A 19,338-nucleotide genomic window follows, 5' to 3' on the forward strand; every position below is an offset into this window, starting at 1 on the left:
CGGAGAAACACAGAAACTGATGATACAGTGAAAGACGTGAAAGCAATGAAAACTCAAAATATGTTTACCTTTAATATGAATTACAAAACATGATCACACTGAGTACAACAGATAATAGTAACTGCAGATAATTATTGTGTCAGGTAATTCATCAATTTGAGTTGTCCTACATTTTTGCACATTAATGAGTTTCTTAAGATAGTTCTACACTGTAAAAAAAATTTTTTTAGGTTTTAAGTACAAAGTTATTTCAACTTAAATTACATTAAACTGACTTAAAAAATTAGTCGAATCTTGCATAACAAAGAAAAGTTGACTTATTTTGATGAGTTAAGGCGAGACACTACAGGTGAATAGGGTAAGATTTTTAACTAGCAGATATCACCACGAAACTTTCCCAGTTGATTACCTACATTAAGATGAGAAAAAAACGTATTACAAGTTTTCTGTAATTTAATGTTTAAATATGCAAATTAGGCAATATCTAAATATGCACTAATTAGCAAAAAACTGAGTATTGGATAAAGTATTGGATTATTTTTTCATTGTGTTCACATATTAGATGGGAAAACAATTACAGAGGGATTTATGGATATCTACTTTTGTTATCCTGTAAATCAGAATATACTGTCAATAGCCTTAAAAAAATGATTTTTGCCATGTTTTTTGGAATAAAATGTTATATAAATCAGGCTAGGAATAATAAATGTACAAATCCCTCTGTAAATGTCTTCATAATATAACTAGGTACAAGACTGGAAAGTTTGGTGTATATCGATGCTACTGAAGTGGAGATTTCAGAGAGAAAAGTCATTTTGAGAAAACAGGCTTTAAAGATTTATCATCAGCCAATGAGATTGCGCATTCAGCCCTTTTACTTTCACGATTGGCTGCTGATAAAAAGGAAATGACCATATTTGGATCCGACAGGATTGAACAGGAGAGAGAGCGCTTTCTAACGGTGTATATATTAGCAGCGGGATGATTTACAACACCAACTTTTGTTGAATTTATGAGAAATCTACAGACGCAAACAGACAAAGTGTAGTAAAATAAAGACCTAAATGTGTATTTCGGACTTTTTTTCACCAGAAGTCTGAAAGAAGACCCGGTGTTTTTGCCTGCCGTGTCTCGCCTTAAAGCAATGGAGAAACATAACTTATTGATCATATAATGTTTTACAGTGTAGAGGATTAAACCGCAACAAAAAAAAAGAAAAAAAAAGAGAAGAATGACTTCAGTCGAAGTGTTTCATTGAAAAACATCTTTTATTCTATGGTTAAAGGATCAAGTAGCATCTGTGCTGAACTAGTAGAAAGACATTCTATTGCCGAGGCATTTTATGATGCTGTGGGGGGTCAAAACCACCGTATAAAACGCCACAAAGCCCTCAGGAATTCACAGCTTTATTAAATACTGTAACTGTATTAAATCAACCCTGGCAATAACAGAACATCATCCGTGAACCAGTGTGTTTGTCAAGCCTGGAGTCGTCCTGGTTAAAGTAGTCGGCACGCAGAAGCGAAATACGCTAACCTGATTTGATTAACCCATGCGGGATGGAGCGGGGGGGACGGGGAGATGGAAACCATAGCCCTAAATGATAAAACCCACCGTGTTAAGACTGAAACACACTCAAATCAAACAGCTCGGGACCGAATCACTACATCTGCTGCGTGGAGTTGCCGTTCCAGGTGTTGTTGTCGTCCTCGCTGTCTTCTTGAGTCCGTAGTCGGTATATTTTCCCATCTTTCTTGAAGTCCTCTGGCCTCTTCTCAAGAACCCTCTTACGAACTGCATCTCTGGGAGCGGGAAACAGCAGAACGAGGAGAATTGAGTAGAAATTCCTCTCACTGACACACGATATAGATAGAGCCTCGACGACTCTCTCACTTTTACAAGCAAAACATTTGACATAAAGGGTTTAAATGCTGAAGCAACAGATCTAGTGTTAATTGGTTATGAAGCGAGATCCAGTGACTCTTTCATAGCACTACAATAGCCACATATTTTTATGCAAATTTTAGGATATTGCATTAAAAACAAAAACAAACAAAAAAACATTGAATGGAAACACCAAGATGCGCATAAATTCTAAAAATGTGCACAAAAAGCATGTACTCAATTGAAGAAGATAATTTTTTGTATCTGATAAGATGACGTGCATGAACTACAAAGGAAACACTTTTACCAAATAAAACCCATTGATGCAAAAAAAACAAAAAAAACAACGTTGCCTCAGTAGAGGCTGTGATTGGATAACTGGACTAACCAGCGGACCAATCACATCGCAGCATCTCAAATGTTGGTTTGGTGGTTCTGATAAGCCGGAGTTAAAGTGTGTGATCAGAATGATTTGGTTTAATTCCCTCCAGAAGCATCTCACGCGAGTGTGTTCCCGAACACCAGCATCCGAATGCAAGAGACACTCGTTTATGATGGAGGGAGAAAAAGCCTGATTGCAGAAACTTACAGTTTTATTACTGATATTTTGCATCAGTTTCCCAGGAAGTGACGATTTTTCTAAGTTTTGTTTTCAGGCTCTACTAGAACAGGTTTTCATGTTTGAATGTTGATTATTTTCCTCATATTCTCCATTGTTGCGGCTCCTCTCTTCCCAGTCTGTCAGTAACGCTCTGTTTAGTTCCTGTCTCTATGAAGCCCCTCCTTCTGAAAAGCACACTGTGCTCTGATTGGTCGGCTGGAGCAGTGTGTTGTGATTGGTCGAGCGCTCCGAGTGTGTTTGGGAAATGTCCCGCCCCTAATTACCATAACTGTCAGTTTTAACACACTACTAACTAACTCAACCAGGCCCCGCCCCTTTATTTTGCGTATTAATTATTATAATGAGGAATATTGTGACGTGTTCGTTCCCGGAAGAAACTCAAGACTACAATGGAGGCGTTTCAGGAGTTCAGAAACACTGACACTGATATAGAGAATAAAGAAAACTTTGTGCTTTGTAACTTCGCAGAGCTTTTTCCTGCTCTTACACACAACAGAAAGATGAACATGAATAATAAAAGCATAATAGGAGCCTTTTAAATTCACAGCTTAGGATGGAAACACACCACAGACACACAGACGCACCTCTTTGGTTCTGCGCCCGCGCTGGAGCCCGCACTGGAGTCGTGTGTGTTGTGTGTGTGCTGGTTCCGGGCGGCTGTGGGAGTCGGGGCGGCGCTGAACAGGAATCCTCTGATGATCCTCCAGACGGCCAGCAGGGGGTAGAGGAGCGAGCCCAGCAGAGCCCAGACGCCTCCTCCTGAGGACGAGCTCACCACAGCGTTCGACGGCCGGCTCGACTGCTGACGGACCAATCACAGCCAGGACAGTTACAGTTACTCATTTAGCAGACGCTTTTATCCAGAGCGACTTACAAATGAGAACAGAAGCAGTAAAACTAACAATATGCAGGAGCTGTGACCCTTCCCAGTTCCCCAAAACTTCTGTCAGTAATTACTTTGGAGTAAAGCGATTACTGGCCAGTAATTACGGTCAGAAAATGTATCTCGTTTTCCCTTTGAATTAAGTTTATTTTTCTGACAGAAAACAAGACTTTATATATTTATATCTATGCAAGTCATTTTGCTTCTCCAGTAAATGTATCTTGATTTAAGAATGTTTAGATATTTGTACTGGAAAAGAAGACAGAAATGAATCAACACAGTGTGTGTGTGTCTGTGAATGTGTGTGTGTGTGTGTGTGTGTGTGTGAGTGTGAGAGTGTGAGTGAGTGTGTGTGAGTGAGTGTGTGTGTGTGAGTGAGTGTGTGTGTGTGTGAGTGTGTGTGTGTGAGTGTGAGTGAGTGAGTGAGTGAGTGTGTGTGAGTGAGTGATTGAGTGAGTGAGTGAGTGAGTGAGTGAGTGAGTGAGTGAGTGAGTGAGTGTGTGAGTGTGTGTGTGTGTTGCTCACAGGCAGCAGGACGATGGATGCGCTGGGTGCGAGCTCCAGCTCCAGCAGAGATTTCTCCAGGTCTTCAGCGGTGAACTCTCTTCTGGGGAACATGGTGGCGAGTGAGAACTGACCGTATCTGTTCCCGACCTCCTGCAGGAACACACGACTCATGACAGTCACACCACTCTCAGGCGTTGCTCATTACAGTGGCAAACAAACACAAATATGACTTTGCTAAACATTTTTACTAAACATTTCATCAGATTTGAAAAATACTTGCTTTGCATAAAAGCGTCTGCTAAATGAATAAATGTAATGTAAATGGAAACACTAACAGGAAATGAGAAGAAGAAGAGAGCCTCTATTGAGGTTTTGTTAATGAATCAGAGCGAAAACTCAAACCCGGTCACACAATCATCAGATTCACAGGACATTCATACACAGAGAGACGACTCCAGGTAAAACTACATTACACACACACACACACACTGACCTGAGCAGCGAACTGTCGGACCTCCTGCAGACGCGCCTCTGAGGGAAACTGGTTAGTGAAGGACGAGCCGTCCGGCAGACGAAACTGAATCCTGGCGACCGCACTGAGACGAGCAGAGAGAGAACATCATCAGCTCATCACTCATCTAACGTCCTGTTACACTGCAAACATGTCTAAACATTCTTAAATCAAGATTACTGGAGAAGCAAAGACTGAAGATATTAAGTCTTGTTTTCTGAAAAATGCAAAAACAAATATCTGTGTAAAGTTAATCAATTATAAAAATCAGTTTAAAGGGATATTTCACTGCTGGAAAGATGAATGTGTATCTAAATTGGGTCATTTATGTAGTAGAAATGTGAAATTATTTTAGAAGTTGGTGCCTTCTAGACTGAGAAAAGCCAGAAAATGTATTTTTGGCTCATGTGGATGAAAGACTACAACTCCCAGAATGCACTTGCTTCGCTGCCCTACGAGGCCACGCCCAAGCCTGTGAATTGAATTTACTCAGATATTTAAATATCACAGTGGCCAGAATTATCTATTAGCTATGCACACTGCAAAATATGATTTTCTTTCTTATGAATTTGATCTGGAAAACAAGACAAAAATACAAAACATTCTTAAATCAATATTTACTAAAATGTGTCAAAATGAAGCGAGTTTTTGCTGAAAACAAGAACAAATATGTGCCGACGGGGTCAGAAAAATGATATTTTTATTGTATTGCTTTTAAGCATAAACTCACTTCATTTTGATACATTATTTAAAAAAGATTAGACTTAATATCTTCAGTTATTTTGCTTTTCCAGTTTATGTATGTTAATTTAAAAATGTTTAGATATTTGTACTGGAAAACAAAACAAAAACTACTGAGGAAGAACAATTTTTTTTTTTTTTTGCAGTTCAGAGAAAAAAGGCAGAAACTCTTTTAACAGCTTCTGTCCAGAATTTTCATTTCGCTGCATTCAAGACTTTTCATGCATTACAGCAACGAGAATTCTGGAGAGTAAACGATGTCATCGTCACAAAAAAATGTGAAAAAAAATTTGTGGTCACCTTTTCTCATAAATGTACAAAAATAATAATAATAATAATAATAATAATTCTAAAGGTTCTAAAAACAGGTTTGATTTTTTGGTCACCTTTTCTCACAAATGTTACAATAATTCTAAAGGTTCTGAGCACAGGCTTGATTTAGTGCTGTCACCTTCTCTCTCTCTGTGTGGCGTCTCTCTTGGCCTCGTGTTCGGCGGCTCTGGCTTGCAGCGCTGCTAGTCTGGTGGCCTCTGTGTCCTGCTGGTTCTGAGCGTAACGGGCCGCTCTGTCCGCACGGTCCTGTGGATCAAACCAGAGTCAAGCGTGTGTGATGATGTGTGTATGTAGGAGCTAGATCTCCTACTGGACGAATGACACTGATCATGAGCACGTCTGACTTTAGTTTGTCTAAGAGCAGTCAGACGCTCGAGGTCGTGTTGTACAGTGAGTCGCTGCACATCCTTCAGACATCACTGTGTAATAAGGTATTTATTTCTCTGAAAATATTGATTTCTCAGTTGTAAATTTGATTTGCTTTCAAAATTCTTTGTTTTATTAAGAAATTCAAACAATAAATGCACTTTTGTGGCTCTTTAATGTTGCGTGAACCGATCATCTCTTCCTCTTTACTTCTAGTTACGGCACAAAACAAACATGAATGAACATCAGAAGGAATGTTGAAATATACAGTACGTTGTTTCAACCGTGGAAAGATGTCAATAAAACAAGCTTATGAACAATATGTTATGTAATGTTACATTTACCTCAGAAAAGTCCATAAATAGCTAGAAAAATAGTGCTAGAGACATGCATTTTGATAAATATATATGCACTATTATACATTCATTATATTTTTTACTAGTGCTGGGAAACAATTAATCGCGATTGATTGCATCCAAAACAAAAGTTTGTGTTTACATAATATATGTGTGTCCACTGTGTATAATTATTTTGTATATACAAATACACACATGCATGTATATATTTATGAAATATTTGCATGTATATACTGTATTATATATATATAATTTATATTATATATAAATATAAATATTTTATATATAGATAACACATTTTTCTTAACTACATACATGCATGTGTGTGTATTTATATATATACACAAAATAATTATACAGAGTACACACACATATATTATGTAAACACAAACTTTTATTTTGGATGCAATCAATCGCGATTAATTGTTGCCCAGCACAAATTTTTACTTAACCTGTTCTGCAATATTTGATGCATGTTTGAATAAATCTATCGTTAAATGTTTATATTTCAAAAGTAGTAGATACATAATTATGTTATTCAAAAGTTATTACTATTATTATTATTATTATTATAAAACTGCCTTAAATGCTTTAAATTGCAATTTAAAATGTAAATGCTTGTATACAAATCAGTTAATTTTAACAAGTTTGTTAAAACTTGTTAAAACCTGATATACAGTATATCTGAATGAATCAAATTGAATCAAATCTCAAGCTTGTGAATGGAATGATATAATTTGCACTGCAAAAAATACTTTTCTTACTTAGTATTTTTGTCTTGTTTCCAGTCCAAATATCTAAAATTAAGATGCATTTTCCTAAAGTAGTAAAAGTCCATAAGATATTATATCTTGTTTTCTGGAGGAAATAAATCAAAATTAAGTGAGTTGTTGTTTAAAAAAATAAAAATGATATGCCAATGGGGTAAGAAACATTATCTTGTTTCTGTTTGAATTAAGATTATTATTCTTACCCCATTGGCAGATAATTAGCTTTTTTAAAGCATTTCCCCAGAAAACAAGACATAATATCTTATGGCATTTTACTTTTCTCCCAAGTTGTGGAACAGTCTTCCCCCTCATATCCGGCTAGCTCAAACAATAGAAATTTTTAAGTCTTAAAATTAAAAACGTATCTTTTAGTTAAGGGTATTGTATTGCAGATATAACTTATTTTCATTTAGTTTTACTTCTCTCTACACTGATCTCATTAAACTGTTGTGTGAGGGAGTATGTCTAAGAGTGTGTAGTCATGCCTTCATCTGCTAGGCTTGATAAATATTTGTATACATGTATGTTTTACTGTTTTTAGTTAACTGTGAAGCACTTTGGGCAACAATGTTGCTATTAAATGTGCTATATAAATAAATAAAAGTTTTCTGGCAAATGCATCTTGATTTAAAATGTTTTAGATATTTGAACTGGAAACGAGACAAAAATACTAAGTAAGAAAAGCATGTTTTGCAGTGTGTGTCCGTGCCTAGCCCTACTGTCCAACACGAGAAATCACTGATCTGAGGTGATACCAGAGCGATCTGCTGCTTGACTCGTTCTCTGGCCGCTTTCTCCTCCGCCTTCTCTCGATTCCTCTCCTCCAGGAGGCGTTTGGTTTTCTCGTCCTCCTGCTTCTTCTTGTAGTCCAGGATCTCCTTCCCCATCTTACGCCTCTCCACCTCCTTCTTCAGCTCATTCTGCCCGTGTGAGAGGAACGTGGCGTCATTCACGTCATTCAGCTTTCAATGGACGTTCAGAGTGTGTTAAGAGAGAATTACCTCTTCTTCTGCTTTCTTTTTCTGCTCACGTCTTTCCTCCAGCTTCTTCGTTAACCTACATAATAAAATGAACAGAAAACCATTATGAAGACAATGCTTGGGCATTCAGCGTGTTGAGTTCATATTCTGGGCTCATCTGCATCATCAATACGCTCTATACTGAATTGAATCTTTTAATATCAGTGTTTTAGGACTTTAAGTGATTTTTACGTTAAGCGTTTTAGAATATCCCGCAGTTTTTAGTGCCTGAAATACTGCAGCTGGTGCTTATATGCATCACAAGTTCCCAAAACTTGTATTTCGTTCACATATTTTAGTTTTTCTTCTTTTGAGATGGAAAATTGTGCAGTTCTATGGATGTTTTTGCCTCCAGGTCTCCGCCAGTGAAAACTATGAATTAATCTGAGCTTACCTCACATAAAGTACATAAGATCAGATCAACGAGGCCTACGATCAATCAGTTCCAAAATGAAATGTAAAACCGGTGTTAAAGTTGATAAACATATATTGAATCAAATATTTGGCAATAACAAAGCATAATGAGAGATTTCTAAGCATTTTTTTGTACGGCCAGTCATTTTTGACCAGGAACACCACGAGTAACAAGGTTGGAAAACCCCCCTCAAAAAGTACATCAAAATTGCTTTGGAAAATTGTTATACCCTGTGGGAGCAAAGCCAGGACGTTTTAGTCCAATGCGATAACATTTAAGGTAGGGCTGTCACTTTACGTTCGAAAATCGATTGCACAATCGATCGGACCAACCAACACAAGTTTCGAAAACGAAAATAGGGAAACGATTTTAACGGCTTCTCTTGAAGCGCGTCCAGCTCGTCACGATACGCCCGCAGTGAACGCGCGTCACACAGCAACTGCAGGCTCTGACACACACACATAACAGCAAATTATACTTCTGCATAATGTGTCTCTTTTACTACAAAACTGTGAATTCTGCCGGTATGCAGACAGTCTCATGCATACAGACACAGATTCAGGCTATGGTCTACAATCGCCTACGCAGGCGAAATTTGTTTGACATTTCTAACCGTAAACACAGCCATGATGAAGACTGCAGTGATGTTTTTCACTGATGTTATGGCAGTCCACTCTTCTTATTGTTTTTCGAGAATGTTGCACTCCTGTTTGTCATTGTGCACGAAACTTCACGCCAATAAATCATCAGGAATATTGCTGACTTGTGCGCGTCTCAAGCGCCCTCTTAACGTTCGTCATAATGCCTGTTAGTTGTCTGTGGATTTGCCTATATTTGGCGTTTAAAATAGAAACGTCTTTAGACATGGAAAATCGATTTTACAATCGATTCAATGAACACTTGTCAAATCAAATCAAATCAAGTATATTTGTATAGCGCTTTTCACAATACAGATTGTATCAAAGCAGCTTCACAGTATTAAAATAAAATAATACAACAAAGTTTGTTTCTAGTGGAATTTATTGATTGATAGAATAAAATTAAATATCCCCAAAATATCCCCAACTGAGCAAGCCAAAGGCAACAGTGGCAAGGAACCGAAAAAACTCCATCAAGCGGCCTAATGGTGTCCTAAAACTCCATCAGGTGACCTAATGGAGAAAAAAAAAAACCTTGGGAGAACCCAGGCTCAGTCGGGGGCCAGTTCTCCTCTGGCATTTATGAACTAGAGGCCGGATTGTAGTTTGAAACTGTGAGATTAACAATATTATATGAATGCCTGGCTGAAAAGATGCGTCTTTAATCTAGTTTTAAACTGGGAGAGTGAGTCCGAGCAACGAACAGTATCAGGAAGGCTATTCCAGAGTTTTGGAGCCAAATGTGAAAATGCTCTCCCTCCTTTGGTGGATCTGGATATCCTAGGTATGACCAAAAGCCTTGAATTTATTGATCTTAAAGAGCGCGATGGATTATAGGGTGATAGAAGATCCGTTAAATAGACTGGAGCTAAGCCGTTTAGGGCTTTATAAGTCAGTAGCAATACCTTGTAATTAATACGGAACTTTATAGGTAACCAATGTAGTGATGATAAAATCGGTGTTATATGATCATATTTTCTTGATCTAGTAAGAACTCTAGCGGCTGCATTTTGGACTAACTGTAGCTTGTTTATTGAGGATGCAGGACAACCGGCTAATAAAGCATTACAGTAATCTAGTCTCGAGGTCATGAATGCATGAACTAACTTTTCTGCATCAGAAACTGATAGCATATTACGTAGCTTAGCAATGTTTCTAAGGTGGAAAAAGGCTGTTTTTGTAACATACGAAATATGATTTTCAAAAGACAGGTTACAATCGAGTATAACACCCAGGTCTTTTACTGTAGAGGATAAAGTAACTGGACATCCTACGATGTCAAAGTTGTATTGTGAGAGGTTCTGTGGGCGGTTTTTTGAACCGATAAGTATTACCTCTGTCTTGTCTGGATTTAATAATAGAAAATTACGCGTCATCCAATCTTTTATATCTTTAACACACTCTGTCAATTTGGATAATTTAGCGTTTTCATCCGGCCGTGATGAAATATATATTTGAGTGTCATCAGCATAACAATGGAAACTAATTCCATGTTTCCTTATAATATTTCCAAGTGGCAGCATATATATTGAGAATAATAGAGGGCCCAACACAGATCCCTGCGGCACTCCATAGTTTACTGGAATTATGATCGATTTTTCTCCATTTAAATAGACAAAATGGTAGCGGTCTGATAAGTATGATCTAAACCAGCTTAATGCTTGTCCTTGAACACCAGTATAATTTTGTAGTCGATCTAAGAGTATTGTATGATCTATAGTATCGAACGCAGCACTTAGATCAAGTAAAACTAGTATTGAGATACAGCCTTGGTCAGAAGCTAAAAGTAAATCATTTGTGATTTTAACGAGCGCAGTTTCAGTGCTATGATGCGGCCTGAATCCTGACTGAAACTTTTCATAGATATCATTTTCTTGCAAGAAAGAGCCCAGTTGAGCGGACACAACTTTTTCTAGTATTTTAGACATAAAAGGTAGATTTGAAATGGGTCTATAATTTACTAGATTATGCGGGTCTAATTGTGGTTTCTTAATGAGAGGTTTTATCACTGCCAGTTTAAATGTTCTTGGAACATGACCTAAAGATAAAGACGAGTTAATAATATTGAGGAGAGGCTCTTCTACTACAGGTAACACTTCTTTCAGTAGTTTAGTTGGTATAGGATCTAATAAACATGTTGTTGTTTTAGATGAAGTGATAAGTTTATTTAACTCTTTTTGTTCTATAGTTGTAAAGCACTGTAATTGTTCTTGCGGGGGGAAAATTGAGGCTGAATTATAAGGTGCGATTGAGGATTGAACGTTTACAATTGTGGTTCTGATGTTTTCTATTTTCTCAGTGAAGAAGTTCATGAAATCATTACTACTAAACTGTAACGGGATATTTTGTTCGGGTGACGTCTGTTTATTTGTTAGTCTAGCCACGGTGTTAAATAAAAACCTAGGATTGTTTTGGTTGTTTTCTATTAGTTTGCGGAGATGCTCAGCCCTGGCCGCTTTTAGGGCCTTTTTATAACGTGACATACTGTCTTTCCACGCGATTCTAAAGACCTCTAAATTAGTTTGTTTCCATTTACGCTCTAAATTACGGGTTTCTCTCTTTAGAACATGCGTAGTATTATTGTACCATGGTGCTTTAATTTTCTCTGTGACCTTTTTTAATCTAACAGGTGCAACAACATCCAATGTTCTAGAGAGAATGGTGCTCATAGTGCTAGTTAGTTCTTCTAGTTCATCTGTTTGTTTGGGTTCAGGCAGCAGCTGAGACAGATCAGACAAGCAACTCGAGAAATTATCTATGGTGGATGGAAGGATTGTTCTGCCTGGTCGAAAACGCGGCGCCGCATGACATATTACAGCAGTACGTAATATGCAAGTTACCAAGTAATGGTCAGTGACATCATCACTTTGTGGAATGATATCTATATCGGTTGGATCGGTTCCATATGATATAATTAAATCGAGTGTGTGATTAAGACGATGAGTTGGTCCGGTGACGTTTTGTTTGACCCCAAAGGAATTTAATAAATCTATAAACGCAGCCCCTAATTTTGATGTTGGCACTTGTGTCTCAAAAATCGAACAGGATTTTTTCACAAAAGTGACAGCCCTAATTTAAGGTGCTGTAAGTTTCTGACTGTACTAAAAGGATAAAAGGATAAAAATACCATAATATGTTTGCAGGAAACATGCAGAGTTCACATACTCGTTTCTCTGGAAAACACTTCTACAGCCAGTTATTTTACTTTAGACGTTCCGTGACGGAATGTCTGTTTTTGTTTTGATCTGTGCGATACTGCATGTTGCCAATTGACCCAATAGTATTTCGACACCCCGGGATGCCAGATGGCGGCAGACATGGGCAGTATTTCAATTAAATGTATTTTAAATACGTATTTAATTACTTTAGTGTATTTTGTAATTTGTATTTTGCAGGTGTGGAAAAAATTAAATGTAGTTTGTAACAAAATATTTTGAGGGAGTGTATTTAGAGTATTTCAAATACTTAAATACTTAAGAAAAATCACCATATGCTTATCACCATAGTAAATGATTTTGCCATATTTTGATGTTGGCAATGGCAATGTCCAGGTTAGATGCACGAAAATCACGTGACACCCTGTAGACCGGGCTCCCTCCAAGAAGTGAATGAGTTTTGAACACAGGAGAAGAAGTGGCGCTGCTCCTCTTAAAAACAGCATTAAAGGGTTAGTTCACCCAAAAATGAAAGCTCTGTCAGTAATTACTCTCCCTCATGTTGTTCCAACCCCGTAAGACCTTCGTTCATCTTCGGAACACAAATGAAGATATTTTTGATTAAATCTGAGAGCTGGATCACTCCTCCATAGGCTTCTAAGACACTATAACTTGCTGGCCCAGAAAGTATTAAAGACATCGTTAATATAGTCCAAGTGACTACAGTGGCTCAATCTTAAGTTTATAAAGCGACGAGAATACTTTTTGTGCGCAAAAACCCCCAAAAATAACGACTTTATTCCACTATTCATTTCCTTCTCTCTGGGCCTCGAGTTTTTTCACGTAGTGTTTTAGCGCAGCGCGTCTGTGTTGCACGTCACCACGTAGGCTCACTATTGGCCAACGCTGGTCATGTGTGTGATGCGTGTGACGTACAACACAGACGTGCTGCACAAAAACACTACGTGAAAAAACTCGAGGCCCAGAGAGATGGAAATGAATAGTGGAATAAAGTCGTTATTTTTGTGTTTTTTTGCGCACAAAAAGTATTCTCGTCGCTTTATAAACTTAAGATTGAGCCACTGTAGTCACTTGGACTATATTAACGATGTCTTTAATACATTTTCTGGGCCAGCAAGTTATAATGCCTTAGAAGCCTATGGAGCAGTGATCCAGCTCTCAGATTTAATCAAAAATATCTTAATTTGTGTTCCGAAGATGAACGAAGGTCTTACGGGGTTGGAACAACATTTTCATTTTTGGGTGAACTAACCCTTTAAGATTATTGTGGGAGTATTTTTGTATTTTCAAAATACTAATTACTTGTATTTTATTTAAATACATTTTTCACATCAGTATTTTGTATTTTATTTTGTTACATTTCATGAGCCAGTATTTGTAGTTTGTAACAAAATAGTTTTTGATGTATTTGTGCCCACCTCTGGATGGCGGAAAACACAGCATATTGCAGCCATGGAAGCTAGTGAACGAACTGGGTCAGAGATTCATCCGACATAAAAAGCCTCCGCACCCATCTAAAAATCTCTATGAACGGGAGCACATTAAAATGCGATATCAACTCATCACAAATCAATAAATCAACTCATCAACTTGCAGTGTGTAAGTCTCCTCGCCTTCCATTGTCAATTGCGCTCGTTCCTGTTGCGTGTCCTCAAACTGGCAACCCGCGCGAGCGTCGAGTCTGAGGAGGACGGGGCGGGGAAAACAACTCTCTCCAATATTTTTTATTTGGACTACAGTACCCATTTCAACCACTAGCTGTCAATCTCACATCCTTCACCTTTAACTGGCGTTTTCAGTAAAAAGAAAATCCTCTCAAGGTCGAAATGATCAGAGAGGGTTCATTTATTTCAGACAAACCCTCCCATAACGGCATGTAAAAACACACTGAACTGTGACTGGCTTCACATGTACATCAGACGGGCTCTCGCTGTCTAACTAGCGCAGTTCTCGTCCAGAATTCATGCTAACTGATGCTCCACTCACCTCTCCACTCTGGCATCTAAGGGCTCGTCTGGCTGAGACGCGTCTTCTGACGGCAGGCTTTTATCCTCACCTGGAGTCACATAACCTGACGCTCCTTCTTCCTCCATCGGCACAGACAGGGATTCTGGGGGAACAGAAGGATCACTCAATGAAACACGCTTCACCAGAACAGCAATGAAATCGAAACATGCAAATCTCTGTCGCTTGCGTGTTAACCTGCTAAATCAGCAGTGCGTGTCTGAAACACAGCTGAAGCAGCACTAGATGCAAATCAACCTCCCTGAAAACCAGATGTGAGCGAACCATCATCCAGCCACCTCTCGATGGCTTTAAAACGTCACCTTTAGATGTGGCAGAGCTGGAGTTAGTGACGTTCAGAGCGTCCTGAGGCTCACAGGCGGGCGTCTGATCGGGTCTCTCTGTGTCCGTCTCGGCACCTTCAATCTGCTCCGTGTGCATCTGTACAGAAGGGTTTGTTAGCGTGTGTGTGTGTGTGTGTGTGTCTAACCTGACAGAAATCTGAGGCTACATCTACATTAAAGTCACTATGGTAAATTTTTATGTAAATAACGTCCCCTCCCTCTTGCAGCGTCTCTTCTCTTCTCTGATGATGTGGGCGGAGCAACCTGTCACTCACAAACCAACCACTCACAAACCACCACCATCCAATCAATTCCCCACAGACAAAATCAAGCCTCGCCCACATTTGTTCTAGTTTGAGAGGCCGTTTCACTCGGATATGCAAGTATACTCGAGTTTTAGGGCTAGAGGATATGATGATGTATATAACTTTGATATAAGTGATCATCCAGATTTAGACTTGCCTATATTGTATTTATATAAAGCGTTCACAGGCATATTTGCTTTATGTATTTCCCTGGCGTCGTAATCAAGCACATATAAATGTCAGGAAACATGATTCCTGCTGCATGTCAATATCCATGATCGCTGGATCTTTGGTATGTTGTAAGGAACAGTATATCGAGTCCAACCTTTAGTTTAAACTGATTTTTGTTTTACTCGTGTTTTTGCAGTTTCCTCTATTAAATCCAGTCACTCAGAAGCTCTTCTGCCACTCAGTCCGGCTGAGGGAGTGTGTTCCCGCGGGAAAGTGACGTCAATGCATTCCCTCTATAAAGCAGGATTAGCTTTACAAGGGTAGATGGAGTGATGTAATTTTACCACAGGACGTCTGTAATATTAATGGCCAATCCGCACTGGATAAGAGATCTCAGTAAACCAGCAGAAGTGTGAGAGTAACTCGATTTACACTCCGCCGTCACTCCTGTCGTCATGTGTGTGTTACGCTGCTTCCTGATATCACGTGCGCAAACACATAAAACCAATATTTATATATATAAAACAGTTATGTCCGGTCGAACGATGTATTAATGAACTTCAGATTGGATTGTGTTGGTGAAAGGCTCTTATCTAACGCTAAAAGATGTTTCGTGCCTCTAACAAGTGCGTTCGGTCTTCTCTCTGATCTGATGGTGTGTGTGAAACGCTTGAGTTTTGCCACAGACTCGTCCCAGCGTCTAGAACACAACTGATGCTTTTTCAAGCGTCTCCATACTTTAAAAACTGCGGAAAACTACTTTTAAACAGGAAATTACGGAATATTTACGTACATATTTACAGCGGGTCTATTCGGACGGGATCAGTATCACCTGAGGTCATTTTTCCAGACCTTTTTACTGAAGGTAAAGTCGCCGTAATCTTTACTGACATTGTCCGTGATGATCACTGAGATGCACATTCAGACGGGACTAAAATCACAGAGAAGCTCTGGAGATCATTACTTTACTCCACCTCTCCATGTCACACTAGTCCTGTCCGGATAGGGCTGAAGTCACTCTGTTCACTGGCTAGTACACTATATGATACAACTAATCTGATGGTTAAACTATAGTTTTGCAGAACTAACAAAGACAAGTCTTTCAGTGTGAGCAGGTTCTCACCATCATGTTTGCTTGTACATGATCATTTCTAACCGTTGTGACGTGTGTTTATTCACCTGGGTGACTTTGATGATCCTGCGTTTCAGCTCGTCCGCCGTGACGCTGCCAGCGATGACCTCCAGAGGAATACCGTTCTCTCCTATGAAGAAACTGGAGGGGATACACACCACCGGATCTGTGCGAGCTCAGAGTTAAAGACACAAACACACCTGGAATATCTGAGGACTCTAGGGCTGTGCAACGATTAATCGCATCCAAAATAATCTGTGTTTACATAATATATGTGTGTGTACTGTGTATAATTATTTTGTATATATAAATACACACACATGCATGTGTATATTTAAGAAAAATGTTATTTATAAATAAAATATCTAAATATATATACAGTATATACATGCAATTTTTCTCAAATATACTGTATACACATGCATTTGTGTGTATTTATATATACAAAATACATTTGACTCTCTGTAGATGTGCTGTTCGTGAGCATTTCTTCCTTCAGACTGTCACAGGAACGCCTGACTCAAAACAAGCTTATTGGTCATGAGTTTCTTGTTTTGTTTCTTTTTTAAGCACAGAGAGCCCTGTTCACATATGAATCTTGTATCTGCTATTAATGTGAACTTTTTTATTGTATATTTTAGTAACCATTTTAAAGCTTCAAGGAGGAAATCACTGAGATGACAATGATCTGATGTGTAAACACTCAAAATGTTACCTGTGAAATTGGACATTACATTAGGTGTATTTATAGTTTAGATGTGCCATTAAAATCCCACCGTGCGTCCACAGAAGAACAGCAAAGGATACAGATCTGAGAGAACTGGACACATGTTTCACTGAAAGAACAAGAGAGACAGAGACTGGAGTGAGTGGAGGGAATCATCCAGACGACACTGGCTACGTTTACATGCACAACTTTTACATGCACAAAATTCCAATTGATGAATCCGAACGTAATGTTTACATGAACGCTAAACGTAATCGGGTTGATGTGCGCGTTTATATGTCACAAGCTTTTTTGACATGCGCTCACTGCACAAATATACAGAGTTTCCCACTGTTTGCACATAATAACTATTCTCCTACATCGGTTCTTTATTTGTTTTAAACAGCAGACTTAATATTTATCCATTTCTGGTCGTAATCTGGAGTCAATGAGCATAAGAACCGTTAAAAATGCCCAAAACCAGTCGTCTGTGGATGAGAGTCGTTGTCCGGCTCCACTTCATTATAGGATGACGGGACACTCATTTATACGACACTTTATTCAACAGGAAGAACAGCTTGTTCAGCGCGTCATACGTCATTACGCTGTTTCTACATCATTGCACATGTGCAGTGCTTTCAGTTTCGGTTTTCAATCTGATGAAGTGTTCACATGTTCTCTCGATCGAATTAGAAAAGGAATAAACCACCGCTCTCAATCGGATCGAAATTTAATGCGGATCAAGCTCAATCGGATCGATTAAGGCGTTTACATGAAGGCTTTTCAGTCCGATTGAGCCGTCAATCCCATTACTAACGGATTATTTGGTTGCATGTAAACGTAGCCACTGATCTGACGTGTGTGTGTGATTGGAGGAAATCACTGAGATGACACTGATCTGGTGTGTGTGTGTGTGTGTGATTGGAGGAAATCACTGAGATGACACTGATCTGGTGTGTGTGTGTGTGTGTGTGTGTGTGATTGGAGGAAACCACTGAGATGACACTGATCTGGTGTGTGTGTCGGTCTCACTGACCTCTGAGCGTCCACTCGTATCGCCACACAGCAGTTCTCCACCGCATCCGACACACTCTCCGTCTCCCAACTGGAGATCAGCTGAGAGGACTGATCATCACTCCCTAATGACAGACAGATCGATAGACGGATAGAGATAGACAGACAGATTAAATGACATCGACAAACAGACAGAAAGACATGATAGATAGACAGATAGATAGATAGATAGATAGAATAACAGATGATAGATAGATAGATAGATAGATAGATAGACAGACAGACAGACAGATAGATAGAATAACAGATGGATAGACAGAACGACAAATAGACAGAAAGATAGATAGATAGATAGATAGATAGATAGATAGATAGATAGATAGAATAACAGATGATAGATAGATAGATAGATAGATAGATAGATAGATAGAATAACAGATGATAGATAGATAGATAGAATAACAGATGATAGATAGATAGATAGAATAACAGATGATAGATAGATAGATAGATAGATAGATAGATAGAATAACAGATGATGGATAGATAGATAGATAGAATAACAGATGATAGATAGATAGATAGATAGATAGATAGATAGAACGACAGACAGACAGACAGATGGATAGATAGATAGATAGATAGATAGATAGATAGATAGATAGATAGATAGATAGATAGAACAACAGACAGATAGACAGAACGACAGACAGATAGATAGATAGATAGATAGACAGACAGATAGAATAACAAATGGATAGAATGACAAATAGACAGAACAACAGACAGACAGACAGATAGACAGATAGATAGATAGATAGATAGATAGACAGACAGACAGAAACACACTTGAAATCACATGATCGTCTCAGTCAGTTTGACGAAATTATCCGGTTCTGACTGGACAAATCAACTCACTCTGCACTGGATAAACAAAAGACGTTATGATGGTGAAATATTATAATAATGACTCAGCTGATACGGACATGGCGTGTCAATATAAGCGCATATCTGATTAATATAAGCGCATATCTGACACATTAACCAGATCCATCTGTGTCCTGTCATCCTCTGTCATCGACTAATACTGTAAAAACACAGTCAAACAGTTAGTGTGTGTGTGACGGAGATGATAATGATGATGATAGTCAGGTACCTGTGATCACAACCACAAACACACATTTGCGCTGTTTAGCTGACGCGATGGCCGCTGGGATTGAGCCCTCAAACCAGCGCATGATGAAGATGACGATGATGAAGATCAGTGCTGCTGCTGAGCTCCAAAAGATTCGACAACTCACAGCTGCCGGAAGCTGCGCTGAGAACACGGAAGCAGTTCGATCCGAGGAACTCTGGGAAATGTTGTTTAATTTTATTTTATTAATGTCGTACGATTTATTTATTTAATATTTATTATTTAAGAACTAAAAAAGAAAGAGGC

The 19,338-nt window shown here is 38.6% G+C and overlaps 1 protein-coding gene across 3 annotated transcripts; it reads right to left on the bottom strand.

Annotated features, from left to right (window-relative positions):
* Positions 1 to 48: 48 nt before the first annotated feature.
* On the bottom strand, positions 49 to 19,235 carry ubxn4 (UBX domain protein 4). Of its 3 annotated transcripts, XR_014607494.1 has the most exons (14): positions 19,054 to 19,217; positions 17,920 to 18,022; positions 16,985 to 17,013; positions 16,225 to 16,343; positions 14,549 to 14,666; positions 14,208 to 14,331; positions 7,975 to 8,029; positions 7,729 to 7,893; positions 5,600 to 5,727; positions 4,390 to 4,492; positions 3,915 to 4,046; positions 3,091 to 3,308; positions 1,155 to 1,802; positions 49 to 343 (listed from the first exon to the last, which is right to left on the bottom strand). XR_014607494.1 is itself a non-coding variant. In XM_084122410.1 (13 exons), exons 1-13 carry the CDS (start codon positions 19,133 to 19,135, stop codon positions 1,664 to 1,666), a joined length of 1,515 nt encoding a protein of 504 aa, XP_083978536.1. In that variant the 5' UTR covers positions 19,136 to 19,235; the 3' UTR covers positions 49 to 1,663. The 3 variants fall into 3 exon arrangements, 2 of the variants coding, with proteins under 2 accessions (XP_083978536.1, XP_083978537.1); XM_084122410.1 differs by having other exon boundaries at positions 49 to 1,802; positions 19,054 to 19,235; XM_084122411.1 differs by having other exon boundaries at positions 49 to 1,802; positions 3,091 to 3,305.
* Positions 19,236 to 19,338: the final 103 nt, after the last annotated feature.

Source organism: Abramis brama (genome assembly GCF_963993115.1).
Source record: "Abramis brama genome assembly, chromosome: 8".
Taxonomy (NCBI): Eukaryota; Metazoa; Chordata; class Actinopteri; order Cypriniformes; family Leuciscidae; genus Abramis; species Abramis brama.

Coding starts and splice junctions, on each gene's coding strand:
- ubxn4 (XM_084122410.1), bottom strand. CDS start 19,135: ATGCGCTGGTTTGAGGGCTCAATCCCAGCGGCCATCGCGTCAGCTAAA. Junction 14,667..16,224: donor GGATCATCAAAGTCACCCAG/GTGAATAAACAC, acceptor CCTTCTGTACAG/ATGCACACGGAGCAGATTGA. Junction 7,894..7,974: donor AAAAGAAAGCAGAAGAAGAG/GTAATTCTCTCT, acceptor TCACACGGGCAG/AATGAGCTGAAGAAGGAGGT.